Below are 25,477 nucleotides of genomic sequence, written 5' to 3'. Positions count from 1 at the left end.
CTAATATATTTTTTGATATCAGAATATTTGTTTCTCGAACTGTGTTTGGATTCAAATTTTGTTTGTTATTTATATTTCGTATGAATTTTCGTATGTCGGATTTAAGAGATTTATCGGAAAAGTTTGGATAATCTCGTTGGGTAATCCAAACATTTGTTTTTCGTGACACTATATCTGATATGACACCAATATTTATTGAATTTAAATATAACTGAATTTGATTGAAAATTAATTTGATTTAAGTTAATTAGCTACTCCGATTGATATGTATCTCGTAACTTTGATTTGATTGCTATTCATTATGTCCTGTTCGATTTTAATATCATTCGCTTGGGTTTTGAAGACAAGATTTTTTTGAAGGAAGATAAAACTGTATCACCCGTAATTTTATAAATTTTATAAATTTATTTGAACTTATCTGTAATATTGAAAACCTAAAAGTTTAAGTTACAAAAATGCAAAACATAAAAAATAACTACCGTGGCATTTTAGCCCACGTGGCCCCATGCATGGAAACTCCCGCTTTTCACCGACCTCTCTAACTTTAAAAAACTTAATCTCTATCTTCTTTTTTATTTTTTAGGTAAAACACCCGTAGGTTTTTGTGATTCTCAGCTGATAGGTAGTTGTTTTGATTCGGTAGATTCAATTTTTAGTCTGATTTGGATTTAGAGTTTTTTAGAGTTTTTTCGACTATGGTATGCGAGAGAAAACCATTGCTAGACTCCTATCACACTCATCAAACAAAAATAATCAATTTGTATTTACAGAATGCACATACCTCTATGCATCTAATCTTATGAAACAACTGCTTTGTAACTTTTTTCTATTAATGAAACTGCCAAAAAAACTGCTTTGTAACTTCAGCTAAAAAAAAAAAAAAACACCCGTAAGCTTTAGATTAGATCACGAACATTCACTACATCGATATTACATAATTAAGCAACACTCAGAGGGTATGTAAATTACATAAACAACTCTTTGTTGTCTAGCTAAATTGGATAGTTGTGGAGACTGTATACTTTGATCCCTCTGAATATATTGATGGCCCAGTTTGGCTTTTCCTCCTGTAGGCTTCCGCTTAGTTAGAGACTTGGAGGATTTGCAGCATTATCTTCTTTAATTTGAGTCGGGACTTTTTGGGTTCTGGATATAGCATCACATATGCTGGTGTACAGCGAAAATATCTCTTCAGGCTTAGATGTCCTGAACTGTTCACATTTCTGGAAAAGTACTTTACGTCCTAGATTAATTTTTGATTTAGGAATTAATAGGGTTGTCAAAGATGGCCAATCAATAGCCTTCTTGCTTTATATTGGTGTAAAATTAGAAATGATGAATCTTATTTCAAGCTAACATTAATATTGCCTATGAATGTTTCTAATCTGACTCAGGTAGGCACTTTGATAACTCTGTCAGGTTCAAGTATCCAAGAGGAGGAAAATTCTCAAGATTCAGAGGAAGAACCTGGATCCGCAAGAATGGACCTGTCATATTACCTGAGAAAAAAGGCTGAATCCAGTAATACTGCCTCTGACAACTACCATCCATCATCTGATGATTACATGTCTTGCTCAACTGGTTCCAGTAATGAGAATTTCTACTACTAGTACTTAGTATTACTTAGCTTCTATCACATGACATTTGCCTTGCTTGTTTGTTACTTTTATCCTACTATTAGAACCATGTCAGGTTTAGTGTGTCGTAAGGGTCAATGCAGCAGTGATTATATACTGCCTTTTGTTTTTTTGGTAATGAACAACAATCCTTGTAATATTGTATGACTGGTTGTGTTTCAATATGAAACAGGTGGGTATACCCACTTTTGTTAAAAAGAAAAAAGTGCTATTTTAAATAAATAAATATTTTTGGAATTTAATTCTTAGAAAGAGTGCTCTATTAGAAAAAATGTAGAAAAAATATAGAAAAAATGTCAAGTCCCTCCCAGCCTCTACTTTTCCAAGTCTGAATTGATTTGTCTCGGTACAGAATAATACCTCTAACTTGATTAATTTTTTCTACAATAAAAGGAGTAATAACAAAATTCCGATCAGAATACAACGCATGCAAATGTCTAATTACATGTGTTGCTTAGCTGTATTACTTAAATAAAATCGTCAAGTTTGAATTTCTAGTGTAGCTGTCTTTTCATTGTAGAATTGTAGCATCCACAAACGAAAATTCACTTGGACCAGTACAATTCAACTTTGTCCGGATACAATTCTTACTAAGGTTGTTTGACTGGATCTATGACCAATCGTTTCAACGGTCAATATATGAGCTGTGCTCAATATGCCAAAGGCAGGCCGCACGGCCCATATTGACCAGTGGGAGTTCAACTTTCTTTACATGCAAGCTGACACGTATAAGCTCAACTTCTCATCATAGGGCGTGTGTTTCGTTCCTCTGTTTCCTCCAAACGCAACAGTGAGCAGATGCAAAAGCGGTGAGCAATGCTTTCTAACATAAATAGTACTGAGGTGCACAGGTGCGCATGGTCCGAAGAACATATAGAGAAAACCATGGAAAAGGATGGAGACAGATTAATAGAGGTGTGTGGAAAGACAAAAGAAAATGAATTGAAATTATGTTAGAAGAAAAATGAAAACGAGACATGAAAACAAGAAATAAAATGAAAATGAGAGAAAAAAAGTAAAAAATGAAAAATAATATTATGATTAATATTCTTATATTTAATTTCATCTCTATTTGGAATTTTGACTACCTTCGCGTTGATTATGAATAAGTTGTTACAATTTGATTTAAATTTTCTAAATTGATCGCTATCAGGTAATCAGATTTTTCTATAATATGTGTTTTTGATTTGTATGGTTGAATTGTGACACTGCCTTGATTGCACCGTTCTGATACTCATGAATCAGATAGACCTTATCGCTTAGTAACATGTCATATGAGACACTTCAACAGGCCAAGATAATATTCAAGTGCTTAGACAAAAGAGAATTAATCGAGCAGTGGTTGTTTTATGGTCCAAAACAACCACTGAGTAACAGATCTGCAATTGTTTGACACGCTTTAGTATTTTGGTTATTTCTGGCTCATACGAACTTCGATTGAGGTAATTCAAAATTCTGTGAAAAGTTGACAATAAGCTCTACAACATTTATGGAATACATTTGTCCAGATTCCGAACATATCATGGTCAAACAAACATGCCAAGAGAGTTGATATGTTTTGAGTCAGCTTGTTAGTAATTAATTAATTGTGAGTTGTTAGTGGGTTTTAAATATGGTCAAAAAGGTGTTTGTATCCAAGTTTATTTTATGGTTTCTAGATAGTCTTTTAGAGTCTCAAGAAAGTTAATTAAGAGTATTTTGGGAGAATAAAAAATAGTTGAAGTTGTATTAATTGCTAGGTAACTTTTAGAGGGAGAAATATGGCTATGTAAGAGCCCAAAGTAATTTTGTAATGACATTATTTAGATTGTTGAACTAATACGAATTTTATCATTTAAGTTGAGTTTATCTCCTCTTATCCACTATTGGGTTGAGCTTTGATCTTCTTGAGTGATGTTTAGTTGAACTAGCTAGTGTCATTGTGAATATCCATGGTTGGATAGTGTCAAATTGGATGTTTAAATTAGGTATTAGATTATGAGGCATATTAACGGTATGGCGAGTCTGAGGTTCGAATTTGATTTGTCAAATGATATGATTGTATGTTATGAGAATTTGGAAATTGTCTGCGGCAGACATTCCAAATGAGTGAATATTGTGTAACTTGTTTTATTGATAAACTAGACCCAGGTGTTATCACCGGCTAAATATTCATGCATAATTTCATGAAATTTGTGTGGATTAATCCAATCTATTTTAATAGTTGTTTAAATAAGCTAATTATAGAGAAACACGTTGTTAAATAACTGTTTACTGAGCTTTGCAGCTGAACCCGTATTGTTTCTATTTGTTATTTTTGTTGTGACATAGGCTGGCGAGACGAAGAGTGGATGCGAGCCATTGTTGTCACGAATCCAAGCCCGTATTGACCATGGCCACCAAACCATTTCCCTTACCATGGACACACGGTGGATTTTGCCATCGTTATCTGTGTTTCTGCCTTGTGGATCTGATCACAGCTCCTCTCTAACGGTTTTTATTCGCCAAGGCAATCGGTTGTTGTGCCTATCATCACAAGACAAGCAGTTTGTTTTTTCTTCTCTTCTACTCTCAAGCACTTCTTCTCCTCTTTGGCAATGAAAGAGTGAGTAGTATGAGTTGTACATATAGCTATCATATTATATGCTTGTTGTGGTGTGTTGCTTTTGTGGTTTTGTTTCTTCTGTTGGTTCTTCCTCTCCTTTTTCTCCTTCTTTTCTCCCTCCCTTCCCTCATTCTTTTTTTTCTGTTCTCCTATATTCAAGCTCTGAGTGATAATTGTCTCGATTTGGTTATTCAGTTACCAATCTGGTTTCATTAAGTTCCTCCATTGGGATTTCTAAGTTGTGACTTTTCCAGTCCAGTTGATTCAGTTTCTGATCCGGTTTGATTCAATGTCTTCTCTGCTGCATAAGTATATCAGAAGAAACAAGACATAATATGTACACAGAGAAAACAATCACTAGGCTCTTATCATTACAATCAAGTAGGGATAATTAAATTTGTGTCCACACAATGGACATAAACTTGTGGGTTTATTAGTTCTTGTTTAGCTGAATGTTTTCAAAGACACTTGTTGTCTCAATATTCGCCTATTTTTTCCTCTAAAATTGCGTCTTCTCTTCCTCTTTCTATTCTTTTTTTTTCTCTATTGTTGGATTTAAGTGAATTGTGAGTGGAAGGAGAGAGAAACATGACCTATATAACCTGTTTCAAAGAAGAAGAAAAAAAAACTCTCGGTCGCCAAGAAACTCGGTGACCCAATTCTTTTCTCGGCCGACGAGTTTCTGGACGACCTGGACATTTTTTAAATTAGTCAAAATACATAGACATTTCTATTATTTTTTATTTAATATTGGATATTGATAAAAAAATTGGCACTTTCTCCATCTAAATCTCTCCTTTCTCTCGCTTTTTCCCCTCGACGACCTCTCATTTCACATCTAGTCCACCACCATCCCCAATTCCTCTGCTCACTCCCTCTCTCTCTCTCCCCACCTTCGATGACTCTCTCCGCTACCACATTTCCCTCCGAAGCAACCTCCCTCCTTTTCGTGCTTCTTCATCATCTACCTCTATCTCTGTCCCTTTCCTTATGAAACCTGAAATCCAAAAGTCAATTTCAAAGGCGAAAACGGACAAAAAAGATGAACAGTAACAACTGAGGTAGATTTGTCAAATCGTGGCACAGCGATGACTCCCTCTCTCTCTCTCTCTCCACACCTCCGATGACTCTCTCCACCACCGCATTTCCCTCTGAAGCAACCTCCCTCATTTCCGTGCTTCATCATCTACCTCTATCTCTGTCCCTTTTCTTATGAAACCTGAATTCCAAAAGGCAATTTCAAAGGCGAAAACAGACGAAAAGGATGAACAGTAACAACCGAGGTAGATTTGTCAAATCGTAGCACAGCGAGAGGAGAGTCAATAAATGGTCGAGGTGGAAATGAGAAAAAAAAACTATCAAGTATGTTGTATAAAAAAAAAAGAACGGTCAAGTCTGCTTTATGGAGATATTTTTTAGGCGGCCTATTCGGTATGAAATTTTAGATGATGGCTTTATGGAACATACTCATGGCTATGGTTTGAAAAGGAAAACGGTTGATCTAGGGCCTCCAACATCGGACGTTATGGAATGGAATTTATTTGCTCATATTTTTGCCTTTAAAATTGATGAACTTCAGTTTCAATGAGGAACGTGTCATTCAAGATTCCAAAATAAAAGATAAAAATCACCCCAAAGTTGCATGTATTGAAGGAGCAAACTCAAAGTAATTTTCCATTATTATCCAAGGAGGAAAATCCTCCTACTTATTCAAGGTACCCATCATATATACTTTACTACTGTCAAATGGTACATCCTCTTGAATAAGGACTAAATACAAGTTCAACTCTTTGAATAAGGACTAAATACTGCAACTTACATTGATTTGTATATAACCTTCAATTATTATTTCAACCAAAAAAAAAGGAATATCTAATTTTGTGTTCATTCAATGCTATCACTCAGGGAACAATTTGGAAACACTTGCCAAACAGAAGCAATCTCAGCAGCTACTTGTTGCATCTTAATCCGATGTTGTGGCAACTGTACCGTGCAGGACAGAGCAACCTTAATTAGCTGGATCATGGACCTTATAGTTCTCTGGTCAGGAAGATCTGATTCTACATCACTCATCTGCCGCAAGATTGAACTGTCCACAATCTCGATGATTCTTTCTGGAAATGCTTCATTAACAAATGATGGCAGGCTTAAACCTTCCTTGAAAGTCTCATCAGTAGGTCTTTTCCCTGTAAGCATCTCTAGTAGTAATACTCCAAAGCTATAAACATCTCCAGCAGTTGAGGCTTTGCCACCCATCCCATACTCTACAGGTGTTTCCCCATGATTCATAGGAAGAAATGATTAGCCATAGAAATAGGAAATGAAGCATTTATAGATGGAAAAGGAAAAACTATATAGGTATTGCATGTTTTATGTTGATCGATGCATACAAAATTGGAAATAATTTGATCTCACCAGGTGCTATGTAGCCAATAGAACCTTTTAGTCCAGAAAAGCTTGAAGAATTCTTCATTTCCGCCATGGTACAAACCAATAACTCAGCTATACCGAAATCACTCACATGAGCAGTCATAGCATGATCCAGTAGAATATTGCTTGGTTTCACATCACAGTGAACAATTGGAAGTCCGCATCCATCATGAAGATACTCTAGCGCAGAAGCCACATCAATTGCTATGCATATCCTCTGGGCCAGGGTTAGTGCCTTACCAGTAGATTTTGGATGCAACCACTCTTCTAGGCTACCATTCGGCATGTATTCAAAAACGAGTGCTCTAAAGGGATTTCCAAAAAGATTTGTGGTGGAACAAGAGGTAATAACTCGAACGAGATTCCTATGCCGAAGGTTTCTCAGAGCATCACACTCGGTAGTGAAGCTCTTCAATCCTCCACGAAGATTAAGGTTGAAAACTTTTATAGCAACTGGATTGACTTCAAACTCTATCGTTCCTTTGTACACTGAACCGAAATGACCACTTCCCACCAAGTTTCCTGGAGAGAATCCATTGGTTGCTTTCTCTAGGTCAGCATAAGAGACTTTTCTGAATTTCTCCTTTGCCTGATCTGGAGAGAGAACTGCTCTGTGAGCCTTCCTCCGGAAAAGAAGCAGTGCTGATACAACAAATGCTAGAATAATAATTGTTCCAATAACTAACATCACTATCATCAACAAATGAGAGTTTGATTTTCTTGAGGCAGGTGCAGGACATGATGGTATTTCTGGAAAGAGATTGGGATCATTTGCACAGAGCTTTTTATTTCCTTCAATAAATACCTCACTTTGGTTGCTAAAGATCCCACCAGTAGGTACTGACCCATCAAAATCGTTGAAAGAGAGATTAAGATAATTTAAGGAACTGAAAGCCTTGAAAAAGTCAGGAATTTTTCCAGATAAATTGTTCGAAGAAAGATCGATCTCATTAAGACCTTTCAAAGATGTAAATGAGTTTGGAATGCTGCCTTCAAGAAGATTGCCTTCCATATGAAGATACTCCAAAAGAAGGCAATTGCCAAGGCTAGATGGGATTTCACCATAGAATTGATTATGAGAGATATTTAGAACTCCAATATTGTTCAATTTCCCCACATCAAGAGGTATTGGTCCCGTTAAAGAATTATGTGACAAGTCTAAGGCTTGTGTGAGTGATGAAATGCTAACAAGCTCGTTTGGGATCTGACCTTGGAGGTTGTTACAGGAGAAGTTTGCCTTGTACAGATGGATGCAATTTCCCAAACTTTTGGGTATGCTGTCGTTCAGCTGATTTTCATCCAAATAAATTTCATTTAATTGATCCAAATTTCCCAAAGAATTTGGAATAGGACCCGAGAGATTATTGCTAGACAACCTAAGGATGACTAATTGGGTGAGATTGCCTATAGAAGGTGGAATGCTATCTGAAAGCAAATTCCGATCCATAAAAAGGGTATAGAGACTCGTCAGGTTACCAAGCTCAATGGGGATGGTCCCAGATATTTTGTTTCCACCTAACATCATCAACTGAAGATTTTGGGAAAGCTTACCTATGGAACGTGGCAAGGTTCCTTCTAAGTTGTTATCCTCTAGATAGAGGTCTACCAACTCAGGACAGTTTGTTAAGGAGTGGAGGATAGTTGTTATACTGCCTTCCAGTTGATTCCACCCCAAATCTAATTTCTGAAGGCTAATTAGTGTTTCTAAATCTGGTATCACTCCGCTGAAAGCATTACCACCAAGATCAAGTGTGACGAGTCCCGAAAGTTTGGCTAGTGAACTTGGGATTGGGCCTTTTAATTTGTTTGATGTCATGATCAAATTTTGAAGATTTGGAAGTGTATAACCTATATCTTGTGGTAATTCTCCAGAGAAGTTGTTGTCTCCTAAACCCAAATAAACTAGAGATGAGATGTTATACACAAAGTGAGGAATTTGTCCAGACAAGCAGTTTATGGATAAATCCAATACTTCTAGGCTGGGAACTTTTTGTAGTTCTTCTGGAATGATCCCTTCCAAATAATTGTCAGCCAATAGGAGAGTATCTAGCAAAGTTAAATTTCCCACTGAGGATGGGATGGGTCCGGTAAGATTGTTTATAGACAGAGCAAGATAAATAATTGGTGATGGATTTAATGAGAATGGTGGGATTTGACCAGAAAATTCATTGCTCATAAGCTCAATATAAGCAAGATTTGGATTATTTAAGAGAGTTGAAGGTATCTCTCCAATAAGTTTATTATATGAGAGATATATAGCATATAATGAAGTGCTATTAGTGAGATAAGGTGGGATTTCCCCGGTAAGGCTATTATTTGCAAGATTAACAGTAGTTAGGGAGGAGCTCATGCCCAACTGCCAAGGAATGGTACCGGTAAGCTTGTTATCTTCAAAGAATATTTTTGTGAGATTCTGGAGTTGGCTAAATTCTTCTGGTATAGCCCCCTCAATTGCATTGTCAGCGAGTGCGATGATCTTAAGATTCTTGCACTGGCTTAGGTTTGGTGGAATCTCACCCACAAGTTGGTTTCTCGATAATGTAAGCACCTCAAGATTTGTGCAAGAAGATAGGTTGGATGGGATCTCTCCTTGAAAAGAATTCATGCTCAGGTTAAGGTATTGGAGATGTCGAAGACGGCCAAGCTCGGAAGGAATGTGTCCACTAAGGGAATTATTTGGAACATTAAACCGGTTTAGGAAAGTGAGGTTAGCAACATATGGAGACAATGAGCCAGAAAGACCGAGAGAATCAAGATCTAATGCTATGACACGAGAATGGTCATTCTGGCCGCATGTGACTCCCCGCCATTTGCACAAGTTGAGTGATGTGTTGCTGCTCCATGAAGAGAGAGCTCCAAGTGGGTCAGTGAGCTGTGATTTGAATTGAAGAAGGGTATCACGATCAGTGAAATTTGTGGTAGCGGAAATGGATTGAGAAAAGAAAAAGAGAAACAGGGCAATAAAAAGTGAAAGGAATGGTGCAGTGTGTGTGTGGCTGGGAGGCATTATTAATTGTTGGAGATTAAACCACAATTCTCTATGGAGGGACTACCACTTCTCAATTCTCGCTAGTGAGTTTTTTTTTGTGAGACTCTTTGATTTCATTCATCTTCATCATTTTATACATACAATTATAACAAGACTTTGAGCAAATCAACACCGAAGTCAAGTCCCTCCCAGCCTCTACTTTTCCAAGTCTGAATTGATTTGTCTCAGTACAGAATAATACCTCTAACTTGATTATTTTTTTTCTACATAAAAGGAGTCATAACAAAATTCCAATCAGAATACAACGCTTGCAAATGTCTAATTATGCATGTGCTGCTTAGCTATATTACTTAAATAAAATCGTCAAGTTTGAATTTCTAATGTAGCTGCCTTGTCATCGTAGAATTATAGCACCCACAAACGAAGATTGACTTAAGACACGTACAATTAAACTTTATCCGGAAACAATTCTTACGTAGGTTGCTTTCACCGTATAAACAGTTGCTTGACTATACGACCAATCGTTTCAACGGTCAATATATGAGTGCTCATGCCAAAGGCAGGCCGCACGGCCCATATTGACCATGGTCACCAAACCATTTCCCTGCCCATCGATTCAAACAACTTGCACACACAAACCACCGGTTCCCTCGAATCCATCCAAAAGGATGAGGGGTTTTGGTCTTTCGGGTCTGAGCTTATAAGCATACCGAGTATGTACAACGAATATACTTTTTGATATCATAATATTAATTTGTTTCTCAAATTGTGTTTGGATTCAAATTTTGTTTGTTATTTATATTCCGATCGTATGAATTTTTGTATGTCTGATTTAAGAGATCAATCGGAAAAGTTTGAATAATCTCGTTGGGTAATCCAAACATTTGTTTTTCGAGATACTATCTGATGATATGACACCAATATTTATTGAATTTAAATATAACCGATCAAGACATAATGAATAGGGAGTACAACTAGGGTGTTCTTAAGCTCGCCAAAGTGTTTGGTGACCTTAACTCCAAAATCCATCAAATTGATTTCAAATGATGAATCCGAACCGTTGAAATCTGTCTACCTTACGAGTGATGCGTCTACATGTGAAAATTTAAAACAATTAATTTAGTATAAAGTTAAGCGGTCAAAGAACGTTCAAAAAATGAATGCACTAAAATTAATTTATTAACTTTTTAATTTTGACGGATTGACTTTATACTAAATTAATTCGAATATTTAAAATTTTCACATATGGACACATCACTCGTAAGGTAGACGGGTTTCAATGATTTGAATTCGTCATTTAAAACTAATTTGATGGATTTTGAAGTTAAGCTCACCAAACATTTTGGTGAGCTTAAGAACACCCTAGTTCCACTCCTATTCATTATATCTTGATCGGTTTTTGAAGATAGAGCTTAAGAACACCCTAGCTTGAGTTTTGAGGAAAATAATTTTTTGAAGGAAAAAAAAATTGGAACACCCGTAATTTTAATAATTTTATAAATTTATTACAAAAATGCAAAACATAAAAAAAAAAAAAAAAAAACTACGGTGGCATTTTAGGCCACGTGGCCCCATGCATGAGAACTCCCACTTTTAACCGACCTCTCTAACTTTAAAAATAACTTAATCTCTATCTTCTTCTTTTTCGGTAGGAGTGGCAACGAGCTAGCTCGGTCCGATCTAGGTCCCAGCTCAACTTATTAATTATGGACCGAGCTACAACCAAGTAAGCTGGACCTGGGGCATCTAAGTTAAAACCTCAGCTTGAAATCATAACAAGCCTATTGTGTAATGGTCTAGGCTAACAGGTATATTTCAAATTTTTCACTAGTGATCTAGACACGATCTTACCGTAAACAAGTAATCAATTACACACAGTTCATGGATCATACCACACACATGATCTAGCAAAGTGTTGTAAGTCATATCTCTCCAATCAAGTAGAGCAAGATACGGTTGCCTGCAACTTAGTCTCTCTTGTTACAGTTTCCAAACCGCAAGCTTCAAGCACCAAGGTGTTGATCAAAAACTAGAGAAGATCAATGCCAGTTGCTCAGATCCTCTTGCCATTCCGAATCCGAAAGCTAGCTCGCTGATAGAGGTCAAATAAGTCGTTATTTTTCCTATCATTTAGCCTAGATTATTGTCATTTATCGAGTTACAATTGCTTATTTTTTAGAGATTCATATTATTTTCTGTTATTTTACTTGATTTTAGAGAATTGTAGTCTTAGCCTCAGCCGCACGGATGCCTTCATCCACATGCTACCCAGAAGAGCTATCGCAGACAGTTATAACCACCCGTGCGGATATCAATCGAACTACATGCTATTCAGGCATCCGCACGCAGAAACTGTCAGAACAACGGTTACAGATCGAACTTTCAAATCAAGGCCTATATAAACATATAGATGCCTGGGAAAGATCTCTCTCTCTCGAACCACAAAAGAATATACACATCTGAGAGCACTTAGAATTAGGGTTTCACTTTAATGGAGGCTATGCAAAGGAGAAATCAATAAGGAACAGCAAAGCCTCGATTAGAAGAGGAAGAAGAGATGAGACGTGAAGACGGCGTGCATGAGATATGGGACAGCATAGGTGTTCTCCCGCCATTACTCTCTGCTCTTTTTCTTTATGTATTTTGTCTCTTTTGTTGTTGTTGAACCCGCTATGAGCGGCTAAGCAACTATTTTCTAGAGTGAAGACATGTAATCTTGAATATTTATGAGTTTAATCTAGTTGTTCATTTATAATTATCTTTGCACTATGATCTAAATTATTACTAAGATCTTTATGCCTTATGTTCTTGTTTATTGTGTACTTAAAGTAACCTTGTATGAATGGAGTGTACAATCCATTCATACCCTTAATTTGGAGATTAACCAATATCCTAATAATATAAGTATCTTAGATACAAGAAGAATAGATCAACAGGGTGCCCGCTTGTATTTGAACTACAGTAAAGGGACCTATTAGGATATAGTTTAGCAGACGAATGTCGCATTCCAAAAATTACCTGTAACAGTGTCCCTTGATTTCTTCCATCTTCATCATTTTATACTGAATTAAATTATAAAATGACACATGCAAATCAACTCAGAAGTCAACTCTAGCCCTGCCTCTGCTTTCAACTCTAAATAGACTTGACTTCATTTTGTACCGGTACAGATCAGTAGCTCTAACATGGTTAACTTTTCTACACGATAACAAAATATTTGTAATTATACTGCTTTAAGCAGTATATGTGCAGTTGCTTTACTGGACCTATGACCAACGATGAATGATGGTATCAGCGATAAAAGAGGGCCCGTGCCAAAGGAAGGCCGCAGGGCCCTTGACCATGGCCCACTAAACCATATACCCAAATAAAAGGTTACATTGATATCGCTCATCACAATTCACAAAATTGAAATTTACTTTAGTTAAATAAAAGGATTCTATTACATTCAGTGAATGCTTGAAACACAATATATCCAAATAATTTATAGTAAAACTACTGCCGAATCATCTATAATTACTGTATTAAATTATTCATACAAAGCCAAAATAAAATGGATACAATATGTAAAATGTACTTATGTTGCCATTAGTTTCCAAAAATATCCATCATTATTTGACGAGCATCGCTAGCAGATGCACCCATTACCACAACATTTCTCGTCGCAGCATGTGCTGGGTTGATGGATATGTTCAGTATATGGCTGTCCACGTCCAGTATATGGTTGCCCTGTATTTGTGCAAAATTACGTAGAGAACATAAGAATATATATGGAGTCATATTAAACATCTCTTGTTGGTTATGTTTTCATGTACAAGTTGATAAAGCAATGGTAATACTTTACTCTCGAGATTACCAAAGTCGTTTTTGACTTTTTTCTCTTATCTCATATCAAAAGAACAAGGGGCATCTAACTATTAATAATTTATTTTATTTTTTTAGATAAGAATACGTTACTAATCTATAATATGGTTGTACATTATTATCAAGTCACTCAGAACCTATGCAAATCAAGGTGCAAGGAGCATTTACCTGGATTACCTCCATGAGTTGCACCACTGGGACGGGTCAGGCTTGGATCATTGAAGGAGATTTCAGCATAAGCAGCAGGTTGCATGACCATAGCGCTGAGAAGCAAACAGAGGATCATTAATACACTCCTCATTTTGCTAATTTGCTCCGAAAAACCAGTACAAACTAACTAGCTATCAGTAACTGTCCCTTGATTTCCTCCATCTTCATCATTTTATACTGATAAATTATGTCAAGATTTGTGGAAATCAATTCCCAAGTCAAGTACTTCCCTGCCTCTGCTTTTCCAACTCTGAATTGATTTGACTTCATCACTCCCAATTTGGTTAACATTTGCTACACGGAATGACTAATAACAGTATGAATTCATGTCACCTAAGGTAACTCAAATTTTTAGTTTCAATCCGGACCATCCGATCTACTTTGGGATGGAAATTTAAGGGATCCCAATACTACAGCAAAAATACCCTTCTGCGACCGGCCAAATGGGTCGCAGATGGGTAAAGCGCCGGTCGCAGAAGGGGGGATCTGGTCCCAGATGACCAAAATGGGTCGCAGATGACCCGGTCGCAGTTGCTCCGTCACTGATGATTGCCCTGCTGACGTCACCGGTCTCTGAAGGGTATGGCACCGGTCACAGATGACCCCTTCAGCGACCGACGAGATTCATCACTGATGCTATACGCTGACGTGGCTAGAGACCTATCAGAGACCGATTGGGCGGTCACAGAAGGGTCCCAAATCGGTCGCAGTAGGTTATTATTTTTTTTTTGTATTTTTTGTTATTTTTATTTTCCCAATTGGTACAAAATGTACCAAACAAATATAACATTAAACACATTTTGTTATATATTTTTCTCCCGCCTCAATTGGTATGAAACATAATTCACAAGCATTTAACATCTAATATTAAACAATTCACAATCAATTTAATTGATACGTACCAAGCAATTCATAAAACGACATAAACATTAATATCTAAAATACTACATAAACATTAAATACAAAATATCTAAAGTACGAATAAGTTGCTGATCAAAATTAGGGTGCAAAAAATAGTACATAAACAATAAACTTGGAATATTTAAAACACTAGGAATCTGCTTTATGCAATTACCTCCTGTCTGATTTCCAAGTCTTTCACTTGTGAAATAAACATAACTAAAATTCAGTGTAGTAAATGATAAGCATATATGTATCCAAAAACATGCATATAACAAATATCATGCACAAATATCATTTGGAGATTCTGTTGTATAAAATACCAAAAATCTAAAGATTAAATTTAAGTAGGTATGTGTTTATTTGTAAAATAAAATTAAGTCCTTTTAGGTGGTAACAAAAACCTGATTAAATTTAGTCTCAGCTTGAGATTTCTGATGTACCGGGAAAAGGTCAGGATGTGACTCCATCACTTTTCTTTTATATGCCGCCTTCATCTACAATGGAAAAAGCAAGGAATAACTAGTTGCACCAAACTATGCTGTAATACATGAACTAAGAATGAGAGAGAGAAACCTGTCACTTGCTGGGCAATTTGTGAAAACTTGGTGGAATTGAAAAAACTTGGTGGTACCTTGAAAAAGAAAATTAAAAGGAAAGGAAAATATAACCATAAAGTCCAAATCAGAATCTACTTTAAGCTAATTTCAAATATAAAAATAAAAAGAAGAAAGGAACAAATTTGTCATTTCTGATAGTTGTAGGTTGAGCTAATTTGACTGACAAGGAAATGTAAAAAATAAAAAATAAAAAACTCTAACTAAAACCCCTAAAACATGTGTTAAACTTCAACCAGTCCTATAAGCATGCTCATTGAGCTTAGTACCTATGTACCAGTCAATATCAAGCCATGTACCAGTCAATAATACAAAGAAAAATAAAAAAAGCACTTTACTGGTAAGAAGAACTAGAAGCTGAAATTGAAAAGGGCACTTTACTGTACCTAGGTAAAAAGAACGCGTCCGCATCTGCTGTAATTCCAAGGAGACTTACAGGACCCTGTAATTATGAATTTCCACCGTTGATTAAAATTGAATGGTCAGGATTAAAAATAAAAGAAATAGACTAATTTATTATGTCTTTCTCTCTCCCAGTGCTGCCCCCATTCTTGCCCGTCTATCATTTCCCAACTCTTTACTAACTAAAATCTAAACACATTGCATAATCTGAATAAGAATCAAAATAAAAAATTAACAAAAAAGAAAAGAGAATCAAGCTAAATTGGAGTTTTAATAAGAATCAACAAGACTCAATTATGGTCTAGGCATAACAAAATATTTTGACAACTCAAACCTTTACTAACCATAATAAACATATCAAATAGCATGTCAATTGCATAATCCGAGCAAGAATCAAAATAAAAATAAAAAAAAACTATCAAAAAAGAAAGAAAATCAAGCTAATTGGAGTTTCAAATACACCATCATCATTTCATTTTGAAGTGCTGCACCTAGAGCAAATTAAACTCAAATTTTACAAGCTAGTACCAGACTACCAGTGAAGAAATAAAATAAACTATAAATATATTTACAAGGGTTAAGAAGTAAAATAAAACAACAATAACTGAAAAGAAAAAAGAAAAATGAAAAAAGAGAACAAATTTAACTATCTTGGACTCCATAAGCTGGTATCAGTGGTGTTTAAAGTCCATTAATTGATTATATGGTACCAGCACCATGTGTACCCCAGGATATATATTTCGACCCGTTAACCCCGGTAATTGGATCCGACCCAGTTGCAAAGAAGAAGATTTTGGAAGTGAAACCACTAGTGAAAAAAAATCACAGACAAATCCATCATTTCGCATCTTTGTTCCCAATTTTCCACAGTCACTCATTAATATATTAACAAATTTAATTACAGCAAGTCTATAACAATCTCAACTAACTATCTGAATTCATCAATTAATCATGTGCTCAATATAAACAAACAGAAAATTGAGACTATGAAATTACCATCCAACAAGGCTTCCATGGGATTGACCTTTCGGTGCGTAGCGAACATATTATGGTGGTAATCAATATCCAACGCAACCTAAGAAACAACAAACATTCCCTTTAGCATTTCAGATGCATCTCATACAAAATGAAACTTAAAAAAAAAAGGAAAAAAGAGGAGCGACCTGATCGGCGGACTCGTTATGGGGAACGACGTAGGAGTTCTTAATTTCGACGGTGCCGTCAGGGGAGGTGGTGGATCCAAGTAGAGTTCCGATGATGCGGCCAGCTTGATCGGGGCGGTGCACATACGAGTCGCAGATGTTGAACAGGACCACCGGGTGGATCCGCGCGCTCATGCTCGCGGCCCCGTACCTGCACACTGCAGCACCGTTTGCTGCTACTTTTTACAGCCGCCATTGCCATTTTTCTTTCAATATCTTGCTTCTAGTGTTCTTTTCTCTTTCCTTTTCACAGCCGCCATCGCTCTTTCCTTTTCTTTTTTTGGGCTAACCCTAGGTAAAACGTGGGATACAGAGAGAGAGAGACTCACTGGATTTTTGAGGGGGACCCTTCTGGGACCGGGCCAAATCGGTCCCAGAAGGTGTGGGCGCCGGTCCCTGAAGACTGGAGAGCCAAATCCGTCCCCGTTACTTTTTTGTTTTACTTTTTTTTGTTTTTTCTGCGTCCGGCGAATAGATTGGTCTCAAATATCGGTCTCAGGTGGACTGTTTTGCTGTAGTTAATTAATATATATATGCATGCATTCTATCTCGGATCAGATTGGTCCAGGTAATGATCAGACGGTCCGAATTTAAATGAAAATTCTGAATTACTTCGACATTAGCAAGATTCCGGTCAAAGTAGAGCGCAAATGCCTTAATCTTACTTGGGTGCTTTGCTGAATTACTGACCTCCACTATCAACTTAATTTGAATTTGGAGTGGAGCTGTCTATTCCCTTGGGCCATGTTCTATCTCTTTTTTAATTTGTTACCTTTTTCTAATATGTTCCTATTTCTCTACTGTTTTTCCTAAATTGTGAGTTGTGATGTGGGGATTTCGTCGGCACTTAATTTAAGCGGACCCCATAAATAACAAAAATCCTCGAGCCCAATGCAACAGGAAATGTCCTACAAAGTTTGTAATAGAGAATCTGAACTTGCTTTGAGCAGTGTATGTGCAGTGGGCTTACTGGACCTACAACCTAAGATGGCTCATGCCAATGGCAGGCCGAATGGCCCATGACTATGATCCACAAACTCTTTCAAAGCTGTGTTATTTAAATGGTTATACTTGGACATATTAGATAACACAATGGGCTGTTATAGCCTTTCTTAATGAAAAAAAAAAAACAAAAAGAATGGAGGATGAGAATAAATTTCATTTACTTCAAGGATGATTGTTACAGAGCACTCTCTAGAAGTGAAAATGGCATGGATAATATTTATTTTGTATTCGATCCGTATTCGAAAAATTAAAAATGGATATTTGATTATCCGAATATCCGTGTAAATATAGATACTGATATGGTGTTACATTATAATTATATGCATCATAATAGTACATATATAACATATATTTTAATATATATTGTAAAAAAATATTATTCATCACTATAATTAGATAAATATTATGAATTTTAGTATTTAATATTTTTAATAAATATTCGATCCGATTCGTATCCGTATTCGTATCCATTTGATTTACAATTCGTAACCATATCCGAAAAATTAAAAAGAGATATAGATATAATTTCACCACTATCTGCTCAATCTGAGTCCACTCCGTTTCCACCCCTAATTCTCTCCCATTTATATGATTTTGTCAATTTACAATTTCCTATTAAAAATAATACAAAATCTAGCTACATTGTTTCTAGAGAAGTTTAGTCAATCAGTTTGATATTGTCCATTTTGCCCTGGTCCAATTTTTGTCATTCTTTTTTTCTTTTCTGCCTTTATACCTCCATCAGTACTGGAGAATGTTACGCCCAGTTTAGTAAATTAACGAATTTTAATACACTTTTTGGATGATTAGAACACAATATATCCAAATAAAAATTGAGCGGGTTCAAATATCTCATGTCTTTCATACCTCATATGCTTATATTCAATTTCAAAACTCAAATAGTCGATCTAAACTGTTCAACATGATTTCCGTATTAAAATGTGCTTGAATTTTAAATTTTATATATATTTTTTATTTTTTTTACTATTTTTTACATAAGTAATTAAAAAATTAATATTTTTAAGAAATTATGGACCATCTAAAAGCAGTGATATTTTAGCTATCTAAAAAATAGTAATAAATTTCCGAAAATATATAAATTTTGGTCTTGGAGCACATTTTTATATGGAGATCATGTTAAGTTATTCAAATCGGTTGTTCGGACTTCGAAAATAGGGACAAAGATGTTAGACATAAATGAGGTATGAAAAACATAAGATGAGGTATTTGATACCCCAAAAAATTATACAATATGTAAAATGTACTTATGTTTGCCTCTCAACTTGCTTTAATTAAACAAGGTAATTACATAATAAATCATCATTTATTACATCATAATTCATCATAATAAAATGTACTATTAGTTCCCCAGAATCTCCATCATTTATTCATGAGCAGCTCTATCTGCGCTCAACGTGCGCTGTGCATACATTCGCGAACTTTTAGGTCGTCTATTACTTGGCGCTGAACTTGGGCAAAAATGGAGAACATATGGATTAATATGGAGTTATATAAAACCACGAGGTTGTTCATGATTAATTTTAGTTGTACATAATTACTAAGTCACTCAGAACGAGAGATAACATTTACCTCTGAACTTGTTGTCACTGGCATTGGCCGCACGGTTTGCTGAAATAGAGGAGTAACCGGTGTAGCTGGAGCCTCGGGCGGAGTCTAAGCCAATCGTTGAACCAGCAGCAGTTTGCATGGCTATAGCACTGAGAAGCAAAAGGAGGATCATGAATACAGTACTCCTCATTTTGCTTCCCGAAAACTATACACACTACCAGTAACAGTGTCGCTTCATTTCTTCCATCTACATCATTTTATACTGGTAATTATAATATGCATGACTAAATCAACTCCCAAGTCCAAGTCTCCCCCCTCCCTGTCTCTGCCTTCAAGTCTCAATTGACTTGATTTGTCCCGATACAGAATAGTTGCTCTAACTTGATCAACTTTTCTTACACAAAGGGAATAATTACAAAATTCCGGTCAACACAACAAAAATGTCTTTCTTACTTGGATTGCTGTCACCGTCCAACTTGCTGTGAGATATGTTTTGATGGTTTATTGGGACCGTCCGATCCGATCTGCTATCATAATAAAGCAACTCAAAGTTTGAGTTTAGATTTGGACCGTCCGATCTGCTATAGTCACGCATATTAAAGTGATCATGTGCATTCTATCTTGGAATAGATTGGTCCGGATATTTATCGGCCAATCTGAAGTCAAACTCAAAATTTGAGTTACCTCAGATCCCCTAAAGTATTTTGAGTTTGAGTTTGGATAGTATGACCAAAAACTGCACAAATATTAATGGGATTCCATAAATTATATGAATCCGACGGTCCAGATTGAAACTCAAAATTTTGAGTTATTTTAGGAATGAAGACCCCAACCAATGATGGTATCATCATGCCAAAGACAAACCGCACATCCCATGAATATGCATCTTTTGCATTAACTCAAAAGAGCATCTTTTGTGTTTAATGCATCTCGACCGATCATAATCGAAGCCAATCTGGCCCACATCTATAATACACGAAGGCCTTTAATATTAGTGAGGATCTCAATTGGACAGTCCAGATCTAATAACGCACATTCTGTTAATGCATAGCATACGAATTTTCCATGCCCCATGACCATGACCCACCAAACTGTTTTCATTAGCAAGTATCTAGAACGAATATACTTCACATCTCTTCTGATTTGTTCACATCTCTTCTAAAGATTAATTTATTCATTCTTATGTTCTCCCTTTAAGCCATATTTCATTCATGTTATAATTACCAACTTTTGCAGCTTTTTAATTACAATAAACATAGCACAAGATCGGATCCAGGAATTTGGTCAGGATTAGATAAAATAGAAAATGAGTTGGACTCGAAAGAAATATCGGGTTATAATATACAAGGATGGAAATTAATTTTCCAATGGAGTTTTGAACCGTTGATTCTTTTAGAAAGGAGCTTGTTGGAATGACTTGAGGACAACACAAATCTCCGAGCACTCTCATCCATTGGATGAGCATTTGAGCGCTGTAGATGATCCCAATCTTTTAGTACATTTAAGGTTGACCACAGCCTACCTTTTATTGGTATGCAGTGTTCACTCTTCGTAGGCGTTGCCAACTTTGCATAACTTGTTAAAGCAAAAAAAAAAATACTTTGCACACTTGTGCACCCATTGTTTTTTTTTTTTTTTTTTTTTTTTTTGAGAAAAATAAGGATCATGCCCCTATTTGATTGCAATGTAAAAGGAGTTAAAGGGTTTTGTAACCTTACAGAAAATTGAACAAAAGATGTGACTCAAAACAATCGAGTCTGAAAAAAAAAAAAAAAAAAAAAAAAAAAAAAAAAAAACAATACCTAAACACATGAACCGAATTTTTTATTAATATCCAAATTTTATATTAAATTTAAAAAAATATCCGAATCGGTTGGTTTTTTCGAAATCTACCCATTCCGGAAAAAAATTTTCCGGAATTAAACTCTAAACCCGGAAAAAAAAATTCCGGAAACTCGGTTCTAACTCCGGAAAAAAAATTTCCAGATTTAAGAATTTTTTTTTTCAGTTTTTATTTATAATTTATATATTTTTTTTATTGAAGTATTACAAATATTTAATATATTTTTTAAAAAATAGATGGAATACTATATAATTTGATTTATTCGAAAGACTAGTACAAATAATCCAGATCAACATTTTTCATACCGGATTTTTTACGGCCGTAAAAAAAATAATATAATATAATATATGTATATGTATATGTATGAGATGGGCTACGGTGAGTTGCGAAGTAAAGCGACTATTTTACTTCACGCTCATATTTTGCGATTTTTAAGTTTAAAACATCGATCCGAACCGTTCATCTTGTTCTCCATATTGAAATGTGCTTGGAGACCAAATTTTACATTTTTTGGAATTTTTTTACTATTTATTAAGCAATTTTGAAAGTCGCTAATCTGATGGTCCAGAAAATTTTTGTATGGTCTAAAGATTAATTTATTCATTCTTATGTTCTCCCTTTATGCCATATTTCATTCATGTTATAGTTACCAACTTTTGCAGCTTTTTGCAATAAATATAGCACAAGAGTGGATCCAGGAATTTGGTCAGGATTAGATCAAAAAGAAAATGAGTTGGACTCAAAAGAAATATCGGGTTATAATATATAAGGATGGAAATTAATTTTCCAATGGAGTTTTGAACCGTTGATTCTTTTAGAAACGAGCTTGTTGGAATGACTCAAGGACAGCACGAATCTTCAAGCACTCTCATCCTTTACATGAGCATTTGAGCGCTGTAGAAGGTCCCAATCTTTTAGTACGTTTAAGGTTGACCACAGCCTACCTTTTATTGGTATGCAGTGTTCACTCTTTGTAGGCGTTGCCAACTTTGCATAACTTGTTAAAGAAAAAAAAAAAAAAAAAAAAAAAACATTTCATAACTTGTGCACCCATTGTTTTTTTTTTTTTTTTTTTTTGAGAAAAATAAGGGTCATGCCCTTATTTGGTCGCAATATAAAAAAGGGTGTTGTAACCTTACAGAAAATTGAACAAAAGATGTGACTCAAAACAGTTGAGTCTGAAAAAAAGAAGAAAACAATACCTAAACACATGAATTAAAAGAGAATGTTAAAAATGTTTTTAGTAAAAATTGAGAGCTAAGAGTAGATTATCCTATGAAATTTTCTGCGTTGTGACCTCCCTGTAACTGGCTTAATTTCTTCAAAGTGTTCCTGAAATTACTTGAGCACCTTTCACACCAGAGAATGAACTGTGTAATCATTATTGCTGATCTTTTCTCTTCCTCTGTGTCCCTGTGCAGTATAGTATGACTTCCAAGGGCAGCATGTTGTGTAATAGTAGATCTAACTTGATTAAACTTTCTTACACAAAAGGAATAATTAGAAAACCCCTGTGCAGTATATTAAACTGGTATGCTGTTTTTCAAATTTTAAAGTTTTGGAGTGGCAAATAACAAATTTTCCCTTTATTCAAATACCATCGTAATTTTCATAATAACAAAATTCTGGTTAAAGCAGAACACAAATGTCTAACTTTTACTTGAACGGTCAAAAAGGGCCCATGCCAAAGGCAGGCCGCACGGCCCATATTGACCATGACCCACCAAATCGTTTCCGTTAGGAAGAACCTACAACGAATATACTTGACATTTATAACCACTCACCAGTGGGACCGTAACGCCATCCAAACTCATGGGCACTCCAGTGGCCCATATTTCTTCTTCTCATTTTTTGTTTTTTTTATTTTTTATATTGCAATCAGGTGGTCATTACGGAATCCAATTCTTCTGTGGTAACAAAATATTAGAATGCTGATCCATACCGTACGTCTCCTTTAATATTCGTGCTAAAACAGATCCGACGGTCCAGATCTAAGCTCAAAATTTTAATTACCTCGGGTGATATGATTTTGTGCTTCTTCATCATCTAACTCTATCTCCATTGCTTTCCCTATGAAACCTGAAATCCAAAGGACAAAGGAACCTGCAGACAGTACTGGTATCGGTGTGAAGCAGGTTCCTCTGGCTATATCAGTTGGAATCGGCCTCGCTATGCGGTTTCTGGAACTGGTATGAAGCCGGTTTCTGCTGCCAGTGCGTGGGCCTCTGCTGCTTTTTTGGGCTCACTACAAGACAAAAACTCTTAACTTCTCGGCTGCCTTCTTGGCTTTCATTGATGAGGTAATTTTATGATTAAGATAAAAAGAAAGAGATTGCAATTTCTGGAAACTAATAGCAACAATTAAGGAAAATAATTACCTACTTTAAAGCAGGAGACAACATAAAATTTCCTTAACTGTTGCTATTAGTTTCCAGAAACCTCAATCAATCTTTCACCGGAAACCACAACATCTCTCGCCACAGCAGCATGATCCGCTGGGTTGGATTCGTGGATCTGGAGCATGTGAAGATGGTCTAGTATATGGCCCTGAATTTATGCAAAAGATCCAGTTGAGAGAAATGGGTTAAATTGACTTGACTTCAATTCTGTGGCTTACAAGTCTGAATTGACTTGACTTCATTTGTACCAGTACAGAATAGTAGCTCTAACTTGATTAACTTGTCTTAAACGAAAGGAATAATTACAAAATTCTGGTTAAGGTACAACGCTAATGTAATAAATCTTACTTGTGTTGCTGTCACCGTTGAACTTTCTTTGTGCAGTATAGGTGCAGTTGGTTAATTTACTGGATCTACTACCAACGATAAAAGAGGGCTCATGCCAAAGGCAGGCCCAACAGCCCAACGATAATGAGTTTTTCAGTCATTATCTTTCTTACTTAAAAATGGACTATGAAGGAATTAATAGGTCTCATTTTATAGTTCTTGGTCCCAAGGCAAGCCGAGGTGTTGTAACAGGCATGGCAATTGCTTGCTGATTTTATGTCCACAGTTGTCAGCCTTGTGCTCGGCCCGCTGTCTCTGCATGCCTGGTCCTGGGGCAGAGCACCCAGGGCGATGGCCTTAGGCCCCAAGATTCAAAGGACCCAAAAAAAAATTTAGTATGTATGTATTACACAAAATTATTTGTATATATTAAAAATAAATAAAATATTAGAACTCAAACTTTGTATATATAAAAGCTCTAAACTTTTCTATAAATAAGAATGATCTATTGGCATATTAATATATATATATATGAGTAGAACTAGGGTGCTCTTAAGCTCACCAAAGTTTTGGTGAGCTTAACTCTAAAACTCATTAAATCGATTTCAAATGACGAATCCAAACCGTTGAAACCCGCCTACCTTACATGTGATGCATATACATGTGAAATTTTTAAACATTCGAATTAATTTAGTATAAAGTCAAGCGGTAAAAAAACCTTCAAAAATGAATGCACTAAAATTAATTTATTAACCTTCTAATTTTGGCCGCTTGACTTTATACTAAATTAATTCGAATGTTTAAAAATTTCACATGTAGATGCACCACACGTAAGGTAGGCGGGTTTCAACGGTTCGGATTCGTCATTTGAAATCGATTTGATGAGTTTTAGAGTTAAACTTACCAAAACTTTGGTGAGCTTAAGAGCACCCTAGTTCTATTTTATATATATATAGAGAGAGAGAGAGAAAGAGAGAGAGAGAGAGAGAGTAAGGCTACGCTACGTCGCGAATTAAACGGGTTGTTTTAATTCGCGCTCATATCTCTAGTTTCGAAGTCCAAATAGTCGATTCAAACCATTAGATGTTTAATTAATCTATATTAAAATGTGCTTGGAGACCAAATTTTACATTTTTTGAAATTTGTTTATTATAAATAGTTTGAAAATCGCTGTTTTTATTAAAATTTTGCACCATTAAAAAACAGCAATTTTCAAACCATCTTAATAAATAATAAAAAAATTTGAAAAAAATATAAAATTTGGTCTTCAAGCACATTTTAATATAGATTAAACATCTAACTATTTTGATCGGCTATTTGGACTTCAAAACTAATATTAATCAACAAAAATATTAATGAAAATATATAATTAAATCTGACATCTACGTAATTGATGGTACATAAAAAGGAGTTGGAGATTTTAGTAAACAGAGATAAATTGTGAGTACTGAGAAATCTATAAAAGGAGACATAAATGGATTGGGAGTGGCAAACGAAAA

At 35.6% G+C, this 25,477-nt stretch overlaps 2 protein-coding genes and 1 long non-coding RNA gene across 5 annotated transcripts; all 3 read right to left on the bottom strand.

Annotated features, from left to right (window-relative positions):
* Positions 1-5,871: 5,871 nt before the first annotated feature.
* LOC144560764 (uncharacterized) lies at positions 5,872-9,717 on the bottom strand. 2 transcript variants are annotated; one of them, XR_013513470.1, is made up of 3 exons: positions 6,637-9,717; positions 6,009-6,485; positions 5,894-5,977 (listed from the first exon to the last, which is right to left on the bottom strand). XR_013513470.1 is itself a non-coding variant. In XM_078310012.1 (2 exons), the coding sequence occupies exons 1-2, from the start codon at positions 9,656-9,658 to the stop codon at positions 6,106-6,108; spliced, it is 3,402 nt and encodes a 1,133-aa protein (XP_078166138.1). In that variant the 5' UTR covers positions 9,659-9,717; the 3' UTR covers positions 5,872-6,105. The 2 variants fall into 2 exon arrangements, 1 of the variants encoding a protein (XP_078166138.1); XM_078310012.1 differs by having other exon boundaries at positions 5,872-6,485.
* Positions 9,718-13,055: 3,338 nt separating this feature from the next.
* On the bottom strand, positions 13,056-17,251 carry LOC144560756 (eukaryotic translation initiation factor 3 subunit F-like). Of its 2 annotated transcripts, XR_013513465.1 has the most exons (7): positions 16,797-17,251; positions 16,630-16,708; positions 15,618-15,673; positions 15,191-15,248; positions 15,019-15,111; positions 13,673-13,767; positions 13,056-13,369 (listed from the first exon to the last, which is right to left on the bottom strand). XR_013513465.1 is itself a non-coding variant. In XM_078310003.1 (5 exons), the coding sequence occupies exons 1-3, from the start codon at positions 16,968-16,970 to the stop codon at positions 15,618-15,620; spliced, it is 309 nt and encodes a 102-aa protein (XP_078166129.1). In that variant the 5' UTR covers positions 16,971-17,248; the 3' UTR covers positions 14,865-15,111; positions 15,191-15,248. The 2 variants fall into 2 exon arrangements, 1 of the variants encoding a protein (XP_078166129.1); XM_078310003.1 differs by lacking the exons at positions 13,056-13,369; positions 13,673-13,767 and having other exon boundaries at positions 14,865-15,111; positions 16,797-17,248.
* Positions 17,252-19,083: 1,832 nt separating this feature from the next.
* On the bottom strand, positions 19,084-24,049 carry LOC144560166 (uncharacterized). The gene is made up of 4 exons (XR_013513346.1): positions 23,870-24,049; positions 23,037-23,799; positions 19,431-19,656; positions 19,084-19,304 (listed from the first exon to the last, which is right to left on the bottom strand). It is a non-coding gene; the product is annotated as an uncharacterized LOC144560166 (long non-coding RNA).
* Between the last annotated feature and the right edge of the window lie 1,428 nt (positions 24,050-25,477).

Source organism: Carex rostrata, chromosome 10 (genome assembly GCF_964058835.1).
Source record: "Carex rostrata chromosome 10, lpCarRost1.2, whole genome shotgun sequence".
Classification (NCBI taxonomy): domain Eukaryota; kingdom Viridiplantae; phylum Streptophyta; class Magnoliopsida; order Poales; family Cyperaceae; genus Carex; species Carex rostrata.
Note: the sequence above shows the minus strand (reverse complement) of the source record. Positions and strands in the feature narration are given on the sequence as shown.

Excerpts from the sequence above, each read along its gene's own strand:
- LOC144560764 (XM_078310012.1), bottom strand. The coding sequence starts at position 9,658 with ATGCCTCCCAGCCACACACACACTGCACCATTCCTTTCACTTTTTATT. Across the intron at positions 6,486-6,636 it reads TATTGGCTACATAGCACCTG|AGTATGGGATGGGTGGCAAA; the intron begins GTGAGATCAAAT and ends AAACACCTGTAG.
- LOC144560756 (XM_078310003.1), bottom strand. The coding sequence starts at position 16,970 with ATGAGCGCGCGGATCCACCCGGTGGTCCTGTTCAACATCTGCGACTCG. Across the intron at positions 16,709-16,796 it reads ATAACGAGTCCGCCGATCAG|GTTGCGTTGGATATTGATTA; the intron begins GTCGCTCCTCTT and ends GTTGTTTCTTAG. Across the intron at positions 15,674-16,629 it reads CATGGAAGCCTTGTTGGATG|GGTCCTGTAAGTCTCCTTGG; the intron begins GTAATTTCATAG and ends TCATAATTACAG.